The sequence below is a fragment of the Panthera uncia genome, assembly GCF_023721935.1.
Source record: "Panthera uncia isolate 11264 chromosome D3 unlocalized genomic scaffold, Puncia_PCG_1.0 HiC_scaffold_8, whole genome shotgun sequence".
Lineage (NCBI taxonomy): Eukaryota > Metazoa > Chordata > Mammalia > Carnivora > Felidae > Panthera > Panthera uncia.
In genome coordinates, this window is record NW_026057586.1 from 52,265,580 (window position 1) to 52,287,644 (window position 22,065).

Below are 22,065 nucleotides of genomic sequence, written 5' to 3' on the forward strand. Positions count from 1 at the left end.
TAAAGCAAAAAATGAGAATGTTCAGAGACATAAAAACTACTAAAAAAAAAATTGAGCTTCCAGAGAAGAAAACTACAGCATACCACAGAAATATTGTGGGTTGGGTTCTAGACCACCAGAATAAACCAAGTTATCTTTATAATAAAGGGAATTATTTGAAGGCAAGGGCTGTAAGCTATATTTTATAAACCGGACATAGTCTATTAAGTGCTCAAGAGCATTATGTCTTTAAAAATAATGTACATATCTTAATTAAAAAACACCTTATTGCTAAAACATGCTAACTATTATCTCAACTTTCAGCAAGTCATATTCTTTTTGCAGACGATGGGTCTGGCCTCCATGTTGATGGGTGTTGACTCATAAGGGTGGTGGTTGCTAAAGGTTGAAGCAGCTATGGCAATTTCTTAAAATAAGACAACAATGAAGTTTGCCACATCAATGGATTCTTCCTTTCATGGACATCAATTTCTCTGTAGCATGAATGCTGTTTGATAGCATTTTACCCACAGTAGAACTTCTTCCCAAATTGGAGTCAATCCTCTCAAACTCTGCTGCTGCTTTACCAAGTTTATGGAATATTCTAGGGTCTTTGTTGTCACTTCAACAATTCACAGCATCTTCACCAAGAGTAGCTTCCACCTGAAGGAACTACTTTCTTTGCTCATCCTTCAGAAGCACCCCTCATTCATCATAAGCAAACCCTCACCCTTTAAAGTTCTGTTATGAGATTGCAACAACTGGGTGACATCTTCAGGATCCACTTTTAGTTCTCTTGCTATTTCCATCACATCTGCAGTTACTTCCTCCACTGAAGTCTGGAACCCCTCGAAGTCATCTTTTAGAGTTGGAATCAACTTCTTCCAAACTCCCAGTAATGTTGACATTTTGACCTCTTTCCATGAATCACAAATGTTCTTAGAGACATCTAGAATAGTCAATCTTTTCCAGAAGATTTTCCATTGACTTTGTGCCCATATCCATCAGAGGCATCACTGTCTGTGGAAGCTATAACCCTATGAAATGTATTTCTTCAATAGTAAGACTTGCAAGTCAAAATTACTCCTTGATCCATAAGCTGCCAAATGGATTTTGTGTTAGCAGGCATGAAAACAACATTCATCTGACTGTACATCTCCATCAGAGCTCTTGGGCAACCAGGTGCATTATTTATAAGCCCTATTTTGAAAGGAATCTTTTCTTCCGGTAAATCTCAAGAGTGGGTTGAAGAGATTCAGTAAGCCATGTTGTAAACAGATGTGCTGTCATCCAGACTTTGTTGCTCCACTTAGAGAGCACATGCAGAGTAAATTTAGCATAATTCTTAAGGGCCCTAGTATTTTCAGAAGGGTAAATGAGCACTGGCTTCAACTTAAAGTCACCAGCTACAGTAGTCCCTAAAAAGAGAGTCAGCCTGTCTTTTGCACTGAAAGTCCTAGATGATATCTTCTTCCAACAGAAGGCTGTTTCATCTACATTGAAAATTTGTTTAGTGTAGCCACCTTCAGTAATGACCTTAGCTAGATCTTCTGGATACAGCTTCTACTTCATCACTTGCTATTTCACCATGCACTTTGATGTTACAGAGATGGCTTCTTAAACCTCATGAACCAACTTTTGCTGGCTTCAAATTTTTCTTCTACAGTTTCCTCACCTCTCGGCCTTCATAGAATTGAAGAGAGTTAGGGCCTTGCTCTGGACTAGGACTTGACTTAAGGGAATGTTGTGGCTGGTTTGATCGCCTATCCGTACCACTCAAACTTCCTCTATATCACCAATAAAGCTGAATGTATAATTCCTATGTTCATTGGGTTAACACTTTAAATTTCCTTCAAGAACTTTTGCTTTGCATTCACAACTTGGCTACCAGTTTGGTGCAAGAGGCCAACATTTCAGCATACCTCAGCTTTTGACATGCCTTCCTCACTGAACTTAATCATTTCCAGTTTTTAATTCAATGTATGAGACATGGAACTCTTTTTTTCAGTAGAGCACTTAGAGAAAATTGCAGGGCTATCAATTAACCTAATTGCAAGGCCGTTGTGTCTCAGGGAATAAGGAGACCCAAAGAGAGAGAGACAAACGGGAGCAGCTGATGGCTGGAGGAGTCAGAGTACATAATATTTATCAATTAAGTTTGCTATCTTATATGTGCACAGTTTGTGGTGCCCCAAAACAATTGCAATAGTAACATAAAAAATCACTCATCACAGATGACCATAACAAATATAACAAACATAATAACAAAATTTGAATTACCTAAATGTGACACAAAGTGAGCAAATGCTGTTGGAAAAAAATGGCGCTGACAGACTCGTTTGATGCAGGGATCTCACAAACTTGCAAAGTGTATAATAAAACAAAGCACAATAAACAAGGTATGCCTGTTCAATATAAAAATGAAATATACACTAGGTTGTACTAATAGCAGGCAGTGAAGAAGAAAAGATTATTGCACTTGAAAACAACACACTACACAAGTGTCTAAATGAAAAGGACAGAAAAAGTATTTGAAGAGGTAATGGCCAAAAATTTCCAAATTTGCTAAAGACTATTATTCACAGATTCAAGCTTAACAAACAAAGGAGGGGAAAACTGCCTAAAGGAACATCATAATCAAATTGCTAAAACTCAATGATAAAGAAAAAATGTTCAAAACAGCCAAAGACTTCTACTTTCAACCAAGATGGAGTAACAGGAACAATAACTTTCAAGATACAGAACATCAAGCAATAAAGGACAGTGAAAGAAATCATAGGTAAGGCCTACTGACTGCCCCAGCTAAGACAACAAGAAGGAAGAATCTGGACAGAGGCTGGGAGAAATCCAGAGCTGAACAGACAAAGCAGAGAATATGGGGAGATCATGACAAGATTTCACAGGACAGAGTACCAGAGAGGAAAGAGCCACCCAAAGGGAGAACTCTGTAGATGTATAGGTAGTCACCCTAGAAAAATTCCCCTAAGTACTCATGTGCTTAAGTGTGTGAGAGAACTATCCAAGGCCAAGAAAAGAACCACCCAAAGGACAGAAGAAAAAGTGCCAGTTCCCACAGAGCCAACAATATTGCCTGTTTACAATATTTGGACTGAAAAACCTCATGATTCACAGGACAAATGGGAGACAATTCACCATGAGTCTCTGTGAGAGGAGAGGCACTGACAGTTTTTGTTCCAGAATAAATCCTCAAGGTTATGTGTACAGCATGGAAGATAGATACTGCATCTCCCTCCAAGGCAGAGGGCAGATTTACTTCCTGTCCAAGTTAATAAAAAGGTTCTTTAGGCTAAACGGTTAGACAGATGTGCTTGCAACCCATTTAAAAGACTAGGGTTTCCATTCTATTGAGGATAGAAAGCAAATGGAATTCTCATGCATTGCTGGTGTGAAATGCAAAACAGTACAGTCACTGTGGAAAACAATTTGGCATTTTTTTAATAGAGCTTAATAAACATTTACCATCAATCCAACAATACTACTCCAACATGGAAACTTAAAAATTTACTAACAACTCTTTAAAAAATAATAATAAAATAATATAAATAAATAAAATAAAAATTTACTCTTAGGCAAATCTCTAGAAAACCATAATATTTAAATGAAACTTTGTATCACAGTGCTTAAAGTACAACATATCATAATATGAGACGTTTCAGTGCCCAGAGAAAAATTTGTAACGCTGAATACTCCCATAAACAAAAAGGGAGTAAAAATGTGAATTAAGACAACTCAAAAAGTCAGGAAAAAAATTAACGGAAGGATTAAATAAATATAGATTAAAGCATAAGTTAGAAAATAAAAATGATAAAGTTAAGAAACAACTAATAAATTAGGTAAGCCATTAGCTAATCTATCAAGAAAGAGAATAAACATACAATATGAATAATGAAGGTAAAATAACTATAGACACAGACTATGCATAAATTTTAAAAACTTAATGAAACAAATAATGTTCTAAGATAACATACTTTACAAGACTGACTACAAAAGAAAATGAAATTTTTTTAATCTAAAACTTATTTCCAAAGAAGAAAAAGGTTAAATTGTCAAAGGAAGTATGTCCAGAAAAGATAACATGCTGAAATAGTTGCAAAGAAGAGCTCTACCAAACTTAAAAAAAAAAAAATTTTTTTTAATATTTATTTATTTTTGAGAGAGAGAATCAGCACAGGCAGGGAAGGGGCAGACAGAGAGGGAGACACAGAATCCAAAGCAGGTTCCAGGCTCTGGGCTGTCAGCACAGAGCCTGACGCAGGGCTTGAACCCACAAACCATGAGATCATGAGCTGAGCCAAAGTCAGATGCTTAAACAACTGAGCCACCCAGGTGCCCCTCTACCAAACTTTAAAAAAAAGATTACACCAAAGACTTGGGGAGGGGGACAAAAAAGAAAAATTTCCAACTTCCAATATTGATGTATACAAATATATGTATATAATTATGCATAAACAAGAAATATATATCAGATTAATCTCATTTATCATTATCTCAAATAAAATGTTAGCAAATAAAATTTAGCAGAACATTTGGAAAATAATACATCATGGTCATTTGGAATACATACTTCAAATACAAGGATGGTTGCACATGAGGAAAAAAGTCAAAGGAAAATATTAGGGGAAAAATCAGCTATTCAATCTCCACAGATGCCTAAAAAAACATTTCATAAAATTCAATAAGCATGTTTGAAAATAACAATAAATAAGAGGAGATGAAAATTTCTTTAACATGCTATTTGCAGCTCAGCCCAAAAGCCAGTATTATGCTTAGTGAGGAAATCATGCCTACGGATTCAGGAACAAGACAATGATAAATACTCTATTAAATATGATTTAACATTGTATTTTATTTTCCACCTTGTAGAATTACAGAACACAAATTAACTAGAGATATAATAATTGGAAAGCTGTAAGTAAAAGTATTACTATTTTCAGGAGTTTTAAGTATTACTTAGAAAACACAAGAGATTAAAAGAAAAAAAACAAAAACTATAGCAACTTAAGAAATTGACAAGACTTTTATAAAGAAAATCTTATAAAAAGACAACAGAAACTGAAACAAATGGAAAGACATATTCATGTTTGGGGGCAGAATCATCAATATCTTAAAGACCTCAGTAAGCCTAATTTAAAATTTTAAGTTGAACTTGATGCAATAAGAATTCCAATTGCTTCTTTTTTCTAACCAAGTTAAAATTAATCCTAAAATTGATACAGAGGGACGCCTGGGTGGCTCAGTCGGTTGAGCCTCCAACTTTGGGTCAGGTCATGATCTCGCAGTCTTGTGAGTTCAAGCCCCACATCCAGCTTTGTGCTGTCAGCTCAAAGCTTGGAGCCTGCTTTGGATTCTGTGTCTCCCTCTTTCTCTGCCCCTCCCCTGTTCACACTCTCTCCCTCTCTCTCAAAAATAAACATTAAAAAAAAGAAATAAATGCTCTAAAATTCATATGGAAAAATAAAGAAAATAGAAAAACTGTGCAGAACAAGAGCAATAAGGATGGGGGGGAGGTGAGCACATCAAATAGTAAAACATATTATAAAACCTGAAAAGAGACTCGAAAATAAATTAATTAAATAAAAACATAAAGTGCAGAAATAAACTCAAATACATATGTGAATTTAGTATATCTAGCATCTCAAAACAGCAGAGAAAAAACCCAACAGATCATGGCTGGACAAATGAGCAGTCATCCGGAAAAAACAAAGTTAGACCCTTAACTCTTGCTTTACACCACAATGAAATCTAAATGAATCAAAGATACAAATGTGAAATGAAATCATAAATATTCTAGAAGAAAACATGGGGAAATTCTTTTAAAATCTTGAAGAAGAAATACCTTTTCAACTATGACTCAAAAATCCAGAACTCATAAGAGAAAAAATAATAATAAATTCAACTAAATAAAAATACAATACTTATGAGGTAAAAAAAAAAATCATAACTAAAATTAAAATGACAAACTGGTAAAAATATATTTGCAATTTATATCATAGACAAAGAACTAATTTCCCTAACATATAGAGAGAGCCTATAAATTAAGGACACAATTTTTTTAACATACAAAAGAAACAGTTCACATTAAAAAAATACAAATGGTTTTTAAACGAATGTGAAAATACTTAACTACACTCCTAATAAGAGAATGCAAATTAAAATCACACTGAAATATTATTTTTTACCTATCAGATTGGAAAAGATCAAAAACAATACATCACATACTGTAATGGTAAGGATGTGGGAAAATACGCACAATTACACATTTCTGGTTTGCTAATAAGAGGATAAAACCTCTACAGTAGCAATTTGACAGTATCTACCAAAAAGTTCAAACCTCTGACCCAGAAACTTAATTTCTTGAACTGTATCCTGCAAGATATACATGTGGAAAATGGCATGTGTATAATATACCTAAATGTTAGCAGCTAAAGACTAATTAAAGTATGAAAAATAATGAGACATAAAGCAGTTTGTAAAGTATGTTCAACTGAGGGGAAAAAAGCAAGGTGAAAAACTGGGTCAAGTATGCTACCATCTAAACAAAAAAGAAGGGGAATATATGTATTTATCATCTTTCACATATGAATACCACCACTCTACGAATGCACTGGGAGGAGGAAGCGGGTGACTGAAGGATGGGGATTAAAGAAAGACTTTTTACTGCATACTCTTTGTACATTCTGAAGTTTACCAAATGAATGCATTATCATCCAAAAATAAATAAGTATTAAATAAATAAAACAAAATGCAAGTCTGGTCATGTCATCTGTTTTCAACAGCTTCCCACCACCCTTAATATTAAGTCTAAATGTCTTAAGATGGGCTTGTAAAACCTTACATGATCTGCAACTTATCTCCCCAGTTTCACTTCTAACCATTCTCTCTACATTCCACAGCCCAGCCACACTGAACCTTTTACAGTTCCTTAAATAAACTTTATTCCATCTTGCTTCTGAACTTTAGCAAATCCTATTCTTCTCAAAGACTAGAATACTCTTCATCACCCTCTTCATATGACTAATGCCTACTGCAAAGACTCAAACAAAATCACTGCTTCCATAAAGCTTTTCTTGATACCCCGTCCTCAAGTCTCAGTTGGACACCCGCCCTCTGTGCCCTCCTAGCATCCTAGAATTCCATGATAGTGCTTTTTAATATATATAACAGTTTAGTTGAATTGTGTCCCTCAAGAACATAAGTTCTGGGACAGAAACATTATATCTATCTCTACTTCTACTGAAGTCCCAGGGCTAACAATGTCTGGTATACAGTTGGCATTTAATGAATATTTATAAGTAAACTGAATTAATTAGTGAATAAATGTATAAATAAGTAAATGAATTAGACAGGAAGGAAAGGAGGGGCACAGATAGATTCAGTAAAGAAAATAATAAGACAAGCTCTCCTACAGGCTTTTCCTTAATATATGTTCCTTAAAGTCATCTACATATCTTGTCTATTAACAGTCCTCGTACCAACCTTGAAAATTCTATTATAGCCAATAGATTTAATTTCTATAAAATCGTTAATTGATAACAAAATGGCCATATATTATCTTTATTCAAATTTACTACTGAAACTAAGAGTTGTAAATTAGATTTTGTAAATATTCTGTTCTATGACTTAAGAGTTTGATTGCACTCTGTACCACATAAATGTTTCACAATTTGTAGTTATCATTAACAGTCACAAGTATTTAGCAATCCGAATGCACGTGAATCTAAGAAATTCTATTCTCTAATTTCATTGAACATCTTAAAATTATTAATCTTTCTTATATCAGACCCTGGATTTTTGCATACTTCTGCAGTTTAATCTTGCAAGTAGCATTTCCAGGCAATAGAAAGAGTTCTAAAATTAACAAACTAGAGAAGACTTTTGGTATTGAAAAATTTAGCATTTGTATATTCAACTATCTTCAATACATGTAAAATCCAATGTATTAGTGGGAACCACAATGAGATACCAGTCTATTCTTACTAGGATGGCTTTTATGAATGAAAGAAAGAAAGAAAAGAAAGAAAGAAAGAAAGAAAGAAAGAAAGAAAGAAAGAAAGAAAAGAAAGAAAGAATTACAAGTATTAGTGAGAGGGTGAAGAAACTAGAACACTTGTGCCCTACTGGTGATAATGTAAAAGGGTGCAGCTGCTGTGAAAAAGTCTGACAGTTCCTCAAAAAGTTAAACATAAAGTTACTACATGATCCAGCAATTCACATTTGGGTACATACCAAAAAGAATTGAAAGGAGAGACTGAAATAGATACTTATACACCAAATATTCATAACAGCATTATTCACAATAGCCAAAAGGTAGAAAGAACCTAAATGTCCAACAACAAATGATTGCATAAAAGAAAATGAAGTATAGACATACAATGAAATACTACTCAAACTTAAAAAGGAATGAAATTCTGACACAGAAATGGATCTTGAGGACATTATGTTAAGTGAAATAAGTCAGATACAAAAGGATAAATATATGATTCCACTTATATACCTATAATAGGCAAATTCAAAATATAGAAGGTAGAATAGAGGTTACCAGGGGCTATGGGAAAAGGAAAATGAGGAGTTACTTAACCAGTGTAGACTCTATTTGGAATGATGAAAAAGTTCTGGAGATGGATGGTGGTGATTAGGGCACAATATTGTGAGTGTACTTAATGCCATTGAATTATACACCTAAAATATAGTTAAAATGGCAAATTTTGTTATGTATATTCTCCCACAAAAAAGAGATAAAAAAACCTTTTATGTCCTATCATATTAATACATGTCCAAGACTGTACTTATTATCATCCCTCCTAAGCCAAATTCCAAACCCAATTTTTCCATTTCAGTCAAAGGGTTCCTTAGGGAGTTAAAGCTTAAAATACTTGCATACCCTCTGTTTCCCCTCATTTCTTTAACTACTAGATCCCTTTATTGCTATGTTCTAAAAATGTGTCTTTTACATTGTTCATGCTTTCTTCTGCATCTTAATAAGTTGTTTTAGCTATGGACAACAGACTTTAAAACTTATCAAATTTCTAAACTTAACCAATATAGCATAAGTTCACTTATGTTAAACAGTAAACTAATAGAAGTATATAAAGTTTTAATAAAAACTGGTTTGAACTGTATATTACTGTTAAAGTAACAATAAATCACTCCACTATTAAATTCTAACCTTGATCAAAATAATTAATCTTTAAGAATATCCATATTTATTTTGTACACATTTATACAACTTCACATTAATCTTCCAATGTCATCAATGAATATTTTATACCTTACCTTTGTATGGTATTCCATAGCGTCCAATTCACCTTGATTGAAAACAACACATCTTTTACGCTTCTAAAGAGTAAATTACAGGAAAAATTATGTTGCCATCTATCACAATATTGGTAATTTGAAATATATTAGTATTTCTTTTTCATCACTTTTCCATAGCATGTATCTCAGTCTTTAAGAGGTGATAATTGACAACTAAGGTCAAAATCAGTGAAAAGGGTATGGACTAAGGAAATAAGCTTTCCCAAATAAAAAATTCTATTTTTATTTATTATTATTATTATTATAAGCTTAATGAGTGATACAAGGTCACCTTAGCTTTATCTGCCATTAATAAGAACTAGTACCAATGATAAAATGTAGCACAGACATCCAGGTAACACAAGAAAGCTGATGCTGTATAAAGTTACAAGTGTTATCTATCAGTTAATATATATGGTATAGTTACTCCCAACTTCTTCGTTTCTGAGGAGAGGATCTATCCATGTTCTATCTTAAAAAAAAAAAAAATCCAATGTATTTTCAGTAGCTCTTTATGATTGATTTGAGGGCTAGGTACAAATCAAACATACTAACACAGTTCTATCTGTAACAACTCCATAGAAAAGAACATGTAAGACAGTACAAAATAGAGCAGGAACTTCCTACTTCATACTGCTGAAACAGCAGTGCTTGCCATGGTTGCAAATTCCTAGTAGGCTAATAATAAATGTTTGCTGGCTGAATAAATAAAAGGTCTTAAGATTAAGCTAATTGTACAATTTGCTTTGGCATATCAGAAATAAGGTAAGTTTTGTCAAGATAATTCATTAAATAAGTTTATCTATATTTTTCCATACTGAAGTGGGAAACTTATCCAACATAACAGTATACACATTAAAAGATGTCCATACTTGGTAAACTGCAAATGCTGGTTATTATTTGTCTGAATCAGTAACAGTAATGATAAATCTATATAGTATTTTACTGAAATCTCAGACATTATCTATGTATTTTCCATTCTATGCCTGACATACAGCAAATGGTCAATAAATATTTGTTGAAAGAAAAAAATTATAAGAATATTAAAAGTTCTACTTCGGGAAACTAGAACAATGTAATAAATTATCTCTATTACTTTCTTTATTCTAATTCTTAACATGCTTTCTCATTTAATATCTTTCTTTATGGACCTCAATTATAAGATCCATGAGGGCAGGACTTGTGTTGGTCTTGTTTCATCCCTGTATGTACAACAGCACACAGAAAGATCCAAAACAAAACAAAACAAAACGAACAAATAAAAAAGATCTCAAACATTTGAGGATGAGTAATAAATGTTATTCCTATCTTAATATAATCTGATATGGACTTTATATAATCACCTCTGAACTCTTCAGAAACATAAGAAGTATTAAAGTATAATTTGATCCTGTATGGTACTCTTGAAACTTCACCAAAAGACTGCACCAGTGTATAAATGGACAGGTCTCTAAAAATCTCCCAAAGTCCATATACTGCTTTAGAATTTTGCAGAGAAAGCAGCATGTTGTTGAAAAAAACAAATGTAAAAAATGCAATTAATACAAATGACTAAGCAGAAAGAGTTTTGTTGTTGTTTAGTTAGGTTGGTTTAATTTACACAGCATTCACTTTTGAGCAAACATTGCTTGCTTTTGAAATATGCAAATTTGGTCTTCTAAGAATGCCAGAACGTTAGTAAAGAGTTCAAAATTACATTGGATACACTAAAGCCTTCCTACACTTTATTGATTATTTAGACATAGTAAATTACAAGATATTTGAGATACTGGAATAACAAACTTCTTTTGTGTGTTCTGTAGAAAAATAAAAATTTATTAAAACTTTCTACCTTTCCAATAATAGAATTGAAGTTTTCTTCTTTAACACCACTCATTGGATCCTCCTTTTCATTCCTTTGTTGGCATTCTTTGTGAACAGCTGGAGTTATGTAAGGTTTGGTGACATTAAATAGCTCAGATCGAAAAACATATTTCTGTATGAAGACTTCACTATTTCCTCTGTCATCATAATCTGGCTTAGAGGTAGAGTCAAAAGCAATAAATGTAGTAGAGTTTCCAAAAGAGGTCAAACAAGGCTCATGATGCTGGTGAAGTTGATAGTTTATGTTGTTAACGAAAGAAAGATGATCTAGTAACCATCCTGGTGACAGCTGATGCACCACAGACATTTTCTTCTTTAAAAAAAAAAAAAAAAAAAAAAAACTCTGGAAATTAAGGTCTAGATATAAAACCCAACTTTCCAGATAAGTTCTTAAATGTCCTGAATTTCCATAAAAATATACTTCATATACACAGGTAGATTTCACGTATAAGAATATAAACTTGACATTTAAACAAAAGAGAATTTGACATTCATGATACATTAAGGAAAAATGTAATGTTTTAATATAAACTTTTAATTTCAGGGTTAATTCAAAATTTTCAGCCAATTTACCAAAAGAGAATTAAAACTTGATCTTATTTCTGGAATCTCAATTGAATCCTCCCATCTTCCTGGGCCCTCCACACAACTTTCTGTTTGGTCCTTGAATCTGGCCACTAGGTCCACATCCTCCAAGTCAGGGAGTCATTCAAGATAGTGTCCTGTCAAAGCAAAGAATACTACATTACCTATGTGAATCCACCCTTTTTAATGAGATAAACCTAGAGAGGTCACAGAATTTCAAGAGGAGTTATTAGGTGATCAGCCCTTTTTTTTTTCAAAGCACATTTGCTGTAAGTCAGCCCATTCTCCAGTAATAATACTACCCTGTTTAACCACTGCTACCAACAGAGTACAAAAAGGGTAAAATGAAAGACTGGTCTAGGCAGAGCACAATTTTAACAGATATCATAAGTATCAAACCCTAGCAAAATTCAAAATTGCAAGGTTATGGTTAAGGTAATTGGTTCTGAGCAGTCCTCCTCCAGCAACTAGGTTTTTCAAAACTTCCTTATCTTTTTATAAAAGATGGTAAAGTTCTCAACATTGCTTATTAAATCCAGTGTAATGGAGAATTTAAGAGAGGGACAGAATAAGATATATATAAGGGGTTAATAGCACAGTTAGTAATACTAGTACTTAGATCCAACCTTCCAACTCCAGGTAGTATTAGCAGTACGGCCATGGGCAAGTTATTTGATCTCACTGAGCCCCAAATTCATCATTTTCTATGACATCTCAGATGGCAGTTTAGAGAATTAAATGACATAATCTACATGAAGTGCTGTGCAGTACCTGACACATCGCAATTGTTCAAGTGCTACTAGTAACGGTAATGCTGGTGCTGGCCCTGCCTTCAGAGTCACCACTAATGTAGTATCTAGGGAGAGCCAAAAATGTAGTCGAGAAGACTGAAACTCAGAAAAGGCGACGTGCCCCAAATTTCAATTCTAGTTAACCACACAATTGCTCCAACAATCAGGTATCCGGACTTTGGCTCAAAGGTTTCCTTCCACCCCCACCACTCTCCAGGTACTGGGCAGTACTCGTCTCTGACTTCAAACTCAGCGAAGCGGAAAGTCTTATTTTAGCAAAGTAAACTATTGTGCTTAAACTCTATTTCACCTACCTCTCTGCTTCACACCGAACCCCACCCCCCAGCCCCGTGGGTTCCTCCTAGCTTCACTCGCTGGCCACCGCTAGAGGACCATGAAACCCTAGCGAGCAAATTGCCAACCCGAACCCTAGCGGTGACCACTAGGGTTCGATCCTCGAAGCCAACTACACCCTACCTCAGCATTAACTATCTCCTACCTCACCGCTTCCTCTGTCAGAAAATTGCACGACGCCTCCCAGACTTGCATTATGAAAACAGCACCCTTCTAAAGAGTGGTCATGAAAGACGCCACTTGCACAGCAAAGCAATTTCTCCTTTCCTACGAGCCGACGGGCGCGGCCATGTTGCTGTACGGAAAACGTGTTTCCAGGGCGATTTGGAGCGCTCTGCCCGCTACTTAGCGACTCAGACGCCCGCGTCTTCAGCGCTAACTTTAGAAATCGGACTGGACGTATGCACTGACCAGAGACACCAGTATGCTGAGTGAGACGATGGGACGCGCTCAATACGCAGAGTTCGAGAGACGGGGAGCGGCGCGTAAGATTTGCGTAGCCGCGCGACGTACGTGATGACGTAAGCGCCGGCGGAGATTTTAAAATTCGAACCGCGCTGGCGGGTGGAAGGAAGAATTGGTGTTTTGGCGGCTGCTGTCCTGTCCCTCGGATAGTTGCGCAGGTTACAGAAATTCGGTCCCTGGGTCGTGTCACGAAACTGGAAGAAAGGTAACTTTGGGTTAATTTCGGGCAGGCAGAAGTGTTCTGAAGGGAGAAAGTGATGGCGCCAACAACTTAGATTTAGAGGTCCTGAGGGACGTTTTAGTGTCTACTGTTGTGAGAGGCCTCCGGGGCGGAGTCTGTGCGAGGCGCGTTTCCCGGAGTCTATCAATAAATTTCTACTGACAGTGATTTACCGAGGGAGAAGAGGAGGGACTAGGAGCACAGTGGTGGGAAGAAGACAGGCTGGAGGAAAGGGGAAGAATTGATACGCGCAGGGAGTGGAAGGACAAGATGACCTGTTTCAGATGTCGCGTTTGAGATACTCCTAGTGGGCGTGTAAGGAAGTCTTAATCTTAAATTACGTTTTAAGTAGAGATTTGGAGTGCACATATAGGTGAGTGGGAAAGTTGAATGGATAGTAGAAATGTATAAAGGAGAAGAAATTGGTGGCCTATCGAAGATGGAAAGTGTAATCAGTTTGAAAAAAATGTTTTGTTTTTTAATTTTTTTTTCAATTTTTTTTTTTAACGTTTATTTTTGAGACAGAGAGAGACAGAGCATGAACGGGGGAGGGGCAGAGAAAGAGGGAGACACAGAATCGGAAGCAGGCTCCAGGCTCTGAGCCACCAGCCCAGAGCCCGACGCGGGGCTCGAACTCACAGACCGCGAGATTGTGACCTGAGCTGAAGTCGGACACTTAACCGACTGCGCCACCCAGGCGCCCCTGAAAAAAAATGTTTTTAATGTCTGTTTATTTTTGAGAGAGAGAGGGAGCGAGCGAGCAAGGGAGGAGCAGAGAGAGAGAGAGGGAGACACAAAATCTGAAGCAGGTTCCAGGCTCCAAGCTATCAGCACAGAGCCCAATGCGGGGGCTCGAACTCACAAATTGTGAGATCATGACTTACCTGAGCCCAAGTCGGTCGCTTAACGGACTGACTGAGCCACCCAGGTGCCCCGGAAAATGTAATCAGTTCAAAAGACAAATGACAGCCCAGAAAAGAGAAGGGATAACAGCAAATGTCCACTTCCCAGGAAGCCAGGCCAGGACCTGAGAAATCTTAAGTGTATAGTGTCGAATGCCACACAGAGATGAGAAAGGATGGAAAGTTTTGTCAATCATGAGTATCCTAGGAGGCAACAGTTTCAGTAGATATGCAGGAAATGAAGTGTTGATTTTCTCAGAAATGAGAATCAGTAGACCATTTTGTGGACAGATAATTAATCTTTGTTAGAAGAGGGATTGAAGTAAGTGGGGCAGTAATTGAGTATAAATGGGAAACAGTGGGTTAAGGACAGAACAAGAGAGATGGAGGTTAGGAAAAGAGAATAGCTGTATTCTCTAAGACCAAAGAAAAGGAAACATGTTGAGGTAGTTCTTATCAGGTCGTCTCTGACCTTTTTCCGGGTGAAGTCAGTACAGCCAACAGCAGTAATGTGGTCTAGGTGAGGATTCAAGGCTTTGACTACCATAGATACCCTTGCAAAGGCAGGAATTATACCTTATTTATCAGTGTATCATTTCAGTTGCCTTGCACACTCCCAGGGTACACGGTAGGCAGTAAGTAAATATTCGTGTGTGTTGAATAGTTTTAAATGAAGTTGGATAGATTTCCCTGCAAATGAGGGCTTCACCTACCTGAACATGAGGGCCCAGGAAAACATTATCTTGAAGAAACAACGGAACTTGGCTGCTTTCTGTTTGAGGATGAAGATAACAGTTGGTGCTTAATGCACCACCTATATCTGAAAAGATTTTTTAATACTGAATTCGTGAATGCAGGTAATAAGCATGAAGCGCAGTTCAGTTTCCACCGGTGGTGCTGGCCGCCTCTCTATGCAGGATTTAAGGTCTCAGGATTTCAATAAACAAAGCCTCCATACCCCTCAAACGTAAGTACCTCACACCTTACTATCTTGGACAAAGAAATCTGTAAAGACGGTTAATACAAAAATGTACTATGAGTGATGTTCTGATGAATCTTGTTTGTTCACGGTGGTACCCAATTTGGGGTCAGTGAAGGCTAAAAACTGGCATGTTATTATGTGTGTTTTATCTAATTTGTTCCTTAAATTTCCAAAGCTACACCCTTTGCCAGGCAACCTCTAAAAAAGACTGAATTCCCTGCCAGCACTCTTTTCCTTATTTTCCTCCTTTATTCTAGACCTGCTTATGTGAGTGGGCTCATTGCTACAACTTTGAATTTACTAAAGTATATCCAACCAGCAAAATTCTTAATCAGAGTTATTCAATGATAAGCTGGTTTAGAATAACCTACAGAACCACTTATTCAAACTGTTTTCTCATTATTCACTGGAAAAAGGGGTGTATAGTTTACTATCATAAACTAGTTTTTCTCTGTTTCTTCTAATTAAGAGAAGACTATTTGTGAGCCACTGTAGAGCTATATCAATCCTTCCCTAATACCAAGGTACAAGGTACTTGCTAACTGTACTTAGGCTACTTATGTTTATGTAGTATAAGCCCCTGCTGCTTTTAGAAATTTGAAATATTTGTATCTTTTCCTTCTGAATCAGATAAAGTTGTTGTACTATTACACATTACATACACTGAAAGATTAAATTTATGCTTCAAATTGTATTGGAAGCCAGAAGGCTGCTATTGTCAGTGTTTTGATTCTGTTGTTTAAATAATATGTGTTTTTAAGTGTAGCTGCAATCCGACAGAGTAGGCCTTAAAAGAAAAATGTTAAATGTAGCTATCATCCTCTGACTGGAGATACTTACTTTTAAGTCTTTTTCCTGTTACCCATAAATGTACATACTTTAAGATAATTGAAATCAGAATGTAGATATGTTTTTTTTTCTGCTTTCTTCTTAACACTTTAGTATTCCTGCTTATACATGTTGTTAGGTTAGCCTATCCCATTTATAACAGCTATGATTGCTACTAAAAATTTTCATGATTCTGAGTTATTTTTATAGGTAATGGGGAAAAGGTTTTAGTTCCAATGTATTTCTAAAAACTTCTTAAACTAATATTTTTTGTATTTATTTTTTAAAGTTTTTGTTTGTTTGTTTGTTTGTTTTTCCATTTTGTTAAAGCAAAGAGAAACCAGGCTTTGGAAAGTTGAGTATAAACAAACCCACATCTGAAAGAAAAGTCTCTGTATTTGGTAAAAGGTAATGATTTTTTTTATTAGTTCTAATGAAGGTGTTCTCAAAAAATTAGATGGCATGGTCCCTTACAAGAGAAAGTTATAAGCTAGCTTTCTTCTGTTTTAAATAGTTATATGGTTATATCTGCTTTAGATAGAGCTAAGAAATATATCAGCACTTCAGACCACTGTTTCATATTATAAGTGAATAGTTGATTGAAAATCCTGTATCTAGCTTTCAAATAGTATGGAATCATAGCATTTTAAAATTAAAAGGAACCATCATCTAGTTCGACATTTTAGTCCCCAACTTTTTTTATACTCTTAAATATTAAGGCTCTTTAGAGATGAAACGTTTGTTACCTTATGAAAAGTTTTTGCCTTGAAATCAAATTAAGGTATTTCTGGTAGTCATTCCAGTTGATGAAAAATCGTAAGGCTTTTTTTTTTTTTTTTTTTAATTTTAAGAGAGGGAGAAAGTGTGCACCCACCGGCAGGAGGAGGAGCAGAGAGAAAGGGAGAGAGAGAGAATCCCAAGCAAGCTTATGCTGTTAGTGCAGAGCCTGAGGCACAACTCAAACTAACCAATCATGAGATCATGACCTGAGCTGAAATTAAGACGCTTAATGGACTTAGCTACCCAGGTGCCCCTTAAGGCATTTTTGTAATGTAACTTTTCTCTTGGTGGTGAACTTAAGAGATAATGATGATAATTATTATAAAATTTAACATTTACTGAACATTTTTATAAGCCAGATGTTGTTTTAAATGCTTTATCTATGTTAACTCTTTTAATCCTCAGAAGTGCCCTATGAATAGATATTGTCATTGTATCCATTTTATAGATGAGGAACTTGAAGCACATAGAGCTTATTTACTCAAGGTCATAGAACTAGCAACAGAGACAGAATTTGAAACCACAGACTCTGGTTCTAGACACTATGTTCTTGAGCTATAAATTGAATGATACAGTATTTTGATTGGTTGAGGAATTCTCTTAAAATTTAAAAAAATATCTAAGGGTGCTGTTTTGTGTAGAATACGAGCTATGTCTGGGGCACCTGGGTGGCTCAGTCTGTTAAGCATCCAACTCTTGATCTCATCTCAGGTCTTGATCTCAGGGTCATGAGTTCAAGCCCTGTATTGGGCTTCACACTGGGCATGGAACCTACTTAAAAAAAAAAAAAAGAAAAGAAAAAGAGCCAAGTCTATACACATATTCCTTTCATGGTAAAAAAAAAAAAAAAAAAAAAAAAAAAAAAAAAATTAAAGATTAAGTAATAGCAGTATGTAGAAAAGTGGTTTTCAAATTAGCAAATTGTCAGGAGAAAAATAGCTAATTAATCCAGGCCCAAGCTAAAGAACTTTTAGAGCCTTGGCAGGAGAGAACTTGCAAGCAACAAGCAAACTTGCAGGGAGAAATAAAGCTCTGATGAATGGAGTTCAGGTGTTATAGCAGTGTTCATCGCAACTTAGTTTTGTGGCACTTGTTCAATAAGGAAAATTATTATTCTCAGGATACTTAATAAACTACAGTTGTTAGCTAAATTGGGCCCCAAAGTTAGGCAAAAGGAACCATTATAAAGATATAAACAAAGTTTTGTTTGGGAGGGGAAAGGGCTTAAAATGGAGCATATACATTGTATCCATTAATAACTAAAAAGTAGAACCCTGTATATTTATGGTAAATAAAAATCAGATAAATAATATTGCATGACACAAAATATTCATGAAAAAAAAGCATGCACAACCTATTTTAACATCTCAAAAGCAATTTTCCCACAAGAAATGATGGCAAATGAAGGGGTTGAGAGTGAAGAAGCGATGATGAAAAGCTAAAGAGGATGGTGAAAGGATTTAGATTATTGAATAGACTTGGAGAATGGTTGATACAGAAGATCTAGTAGACTCAAAGTTTAGATGATAGTATAAGTGTTAATAATGCAAAGCACCACAAGTGCATTTTTCTTTCCACCTCACTTTGTACTTCTCATTGTTTGCTCTTTTTCTTTGCTTTGAATAAGAGAAAAGAATTGAACTTTAACGTTTGATGCTATTAAAATATAAAATCACCTTGAAATAATTTACACTTGACCACAGAAGGAAATAGTGTTGACTATTTATGTTTCCAGAACAAGTGGACATGGATCCCGGAATAGTCAATTTGGTATATTTTCCAGTTCTGAAAAAATCAAGGACCCAAGGCCACTTAATGACAAAGCATTCATTCAGCAGTGTATTCGACAACTCTGTGAGGTATTTAATGTTCTCTTAAGTATTTTCCACTAGTTTTTCTATTATCAAATGTTTGATGTTTCATAAAAATTATTGTAGTTTCTTACAGAAAATGGATATGCGTATAGCGTATCCATGAAATCTCTACAAGCTCCTTCTGTTAAAGACTTCCTAAAGATCTTCACTTTTCTTTATGGTTTCCTGTGCCCATCATATGAACTTCCTGACACAAAGTTTGAAGAAGAGGTTCCAAGAATCTTTAAAGATCTTGGGTTTGTATGTTATATTTCTTATTAGCCTAAAGAGATTGTTGGAACACAGAGAAGAATCAAACTCAATTGATTTGTCAAGATTTTGAGTCAGAGAAATCATATCTTTTAAGTTGGTCACTGTGGGCAGCATATGTTAGGATAAATTTAAAAGGAGAGAAAAACCACTGTTTGGAGGTTATTCCTGGACTATTGAAGATGATAGATCATAAGGCCTTCCAACTACTGATGTGAAAAATAAATAGGATGGGCTGGATTCGACAGATTCTATAGAAGCAAAAAAGACAGGATTGTAGCGCTGGAGAAAGTGGGATGGGATGAAGTCAAGAAGGGCTGTGTAGAATAAACACAAAGAGGATGGATTTGAGGATGAGGAGTACACTCATTGGAATACATTGAATTTGAGGGAACAAACAATCTTTTACAAGTCCAATATACTGGTTGTAAATCAAGCTCTGCAGCTTTAGGGATATATGTACAAAGTAATCTGCAGAGAAGAAACCAAAAAATACACAAAATCATTTGAGAATAAGATAACCAAGGACAGAATCTTGATAAATATGTTACTTCTAAACAAGTCAAGACTGTTGATATATATGTGGAATTTTTCTAATGTAACTTCTTGCTTAATTTAGCCCTTATTTTCACAAAATGAACATTGTTAGCTTATTTTTTTTCCCAATTTTTCATAGGTATCCTTTTGCATTATCCAAAAGCTCCATGTATACAGTGGGGGCCCCTCATACATGGCCGCACATTGTGGCAGCTTTGGTTTGGCTAATAGACTGCATCAAGGTATTTGATTTTTCATTTTAAAATGTATATGTAGAAAAGATTTTTTTTTCCCCTCAAGGTAGTGTTATTTCTCTTTCAGTCTTTCTTTTGTTAGTTATGTCACAGTCTGCATCAGTTTTAATTTTTCAAAGCACATTTGATTTTAAGTTCTTCAAACTGTTAATAAATTGCTTCCAGAGGTGAGAGGAAGGAAGTAACACATTGGCAAGAAGATCATTTTCACAAGGTTTTAAAGCTTTTTAAAAAAAGTTAGTAGGAAATTATTTCCTCCATTATATACATAATTTGCTTTTCTCTTTTTTTAATTGAAATCCATATTCATTGCAAAAAATTTTGGAAAATACAGAAAAGCATACACAGAAAGTAATGTACCCATAATCCCCACAACTCAGAGACAACAATTTAAAAATTTTGTTGGACTGTAGTTTTAAAGATGGATTTTTGCTGCACAATTTAATGTGTTTTTTTTTTAACTTTGGATATATACTGACAAATTCCCCTTCAGAAAACTTGCACCAGTTAAAAGCTCCTCAACAATGTGTGAGCATATGCATTTTCCCACTCTGTACACATCATTATTTTAAAATCTTTACCATTTGAGAGGTGAAAGAAAAAAAGCTTGTTTAATATATATATTATTAAAGCAATTATGTTTTTGTATGGTTTGTCATTGATATTTTGTGTGTGTGCTTTTTTGGCCTATTTTATATTTCATTTTTTTGCTTCTGCTATTAATTTGAACCTTTATATATTAAACGCTTTATATGTTAGCTTATCAATATTTTTAATGAACACATGACAAGCAAAAACATCATCTTTTCATATTTGCAATTTTTGTTTTCAACTTGAACATTTTTCACATTTATTACAACTGCCTGTGTTTTGCCATTTTTCTATTTTCTTACTGATTTATAGGAGCACCATTTTGTACATCAAAAACAATCAAATTGGGGAAATTAACTCTTATGGATATGGTGCAATTATTTTTTTCCTTGTTTTTCTTTTGATTTATTTACTGTATTTTGACTGTTGAGAAATGTAAAATTTTATCTAGTCTAATTCAGTCTCTTCTTTTATAGTTTCTGAGTTTCCTGTCCTTCTTAGTGCTTGGAATCCATAAAACTAATACTGTCCCCCTGGCATTCTCTTGGCTATTGGCAATCCCTTAACAAAATACAGGCAGGCACTACATGGATGGATTTTGACCCGGAAGACATCTCAGTACTTGCAGCACCACCATTGTCAAGATAGGAGTAGAAATCCAATACTATAGCCCATTAATACAACTCACATTTTACTGAACTTTATATATAACATTTGTGCATTCAGTTTGTCTCTTCTCAGTGATATCCATGGGCAGTGGATAGCTACCTCTCTGTTCCCACCACCAAATCCTTGTATTGTCAGAAGAACACTTTACCCTTGTTTGACTAAGCAGCTTATATCATTCTTATGTGATTGGGAGATAGCATTTCCACAGTGATGCAGGAGCTCATGGAGTACCTGTATTGGCTTCTGTTGGAGAGAGACCCCTCGAGATGCCTCCAAGTGTGTTATATAGGTTGAAATCCCCTCCTTCCTATCTTGGTTTGCTTGAGGTGGTAGAATTGAACACTATAACAATGTTAGAATCAATGAGAGATCATAGGCCTCTTGTTCTAATCTTTCCAAGTTAAGAATCCTAGAAATTTAGCCAGACAGGATGGCTCCTTTAGTCTCTGATTTGAAAAAAAAAAAAAAAAAAAAAAAAAAAAAAAAAAAATTCTACTTTTTTCTCTATTGTGTTTTTAATTTCATTGTATTGTAAATATCTTTATAAGATAGCTTGAAATTGAAAGAGTGTAATGTCTCCCACATTGTTCTTAGGATTGCTCTGGGTATTTGTGGTCTTCTGTGCTTCTATATAAATTTTAGAATTGTTTCTCTACCCCAATTAAAAAAAAAAAAAATGTCATCGGAATTTTGAAAGGGATTGCATTGGTCTATAGATTATAGATGGCTTTGGGTAGTATGGACATCTTAACAATATTAATTTTTCCAGTCCATGAACACAGGATTATCTTTCCATTTATTTGTGTCTTCAATTTCTTTCATCAATG

General features: G+C 35.1%; 2 protein-coding genes across 5 annotated transcripts in view; one reads left to right on the top strand and one right to left on the bottom strand.

Annotated features, from left to right (window-relative positions):
* METTL4 (methyltransferase 4, N6-adenosine) overlaps nucleotides 1-13,384 on the bottom strand; it is a 59,122-nt gene extending 45,738 nt beyond the window's left edge. The window contains exons 1-4 of one of the 3 annotated variants that reach the window (XM_049620375.1): nucleotides 13,033-13,292; nucleotides 11,731-11,879; nucleotides 11,126-11,470; nucleotides 9,274-9,336 (exon numbers count right to left, since the gene is read on the bottom strand). In XM_049620375.1, coding sequence (XP_049476332.1) covers nucleotides 9,274-9,336; nucleotides 11,126-11,464 — 402 coding nt within the window. In that variant the 5' untranslated portion in view covers nucleotides 11,465-11,470; nucleotides 11,731-11,879; nucleotides 13,033-13,292. The other 2 variants (XM_049620374.1, XM_049620373.1) reach the window with 2 other exon arrangements.
* A 33-nt stretch (nucleotides 13,385-13,417) lies between these two features.
* NDC80 (NDC80 kinetochore complex component) overlaps nucleotides 13,418-22,065 on the top strand; it is a 62,302-nt gene continuing 53,654 nt past the window's right edge. The window contains exons 1-6 of one of the 2 annotated variants that reach the window (XM_049620372.1): nucleotides 13,419-13,557; nucleotides 15,332-15,441; nucleotides 16,615-16,692; nucleotides 18,800-18,923; nucleotides 19,002-19,174; nucleotides 19,864-19,966. In XM_049620372.1, the coding sequence (XP_049476329.1) occupies nucleotides 15,341-15,441; nucleotides 16,615-16,692; nucleotides 18,800-18,923; nucleotides 19,002-19,174; nucleotides 19,864-19,966 (579 nt within the window). In that variant the 5' untranslated portion in view covers nucleotides 13,419-13,557; nucleotides 15,332-15,340. Of the gene's footprint in view, nucleotides 15,442-16,614; nucleotides 16,693-18,799; nucleotides 18,924-19,001; nucleotides 19,175-19,863; nucleotides 19,967-22,065 lie in introns of both variants that reach the window. The other variant, XM_049620371.1, reaches the window with a different exon arrangement.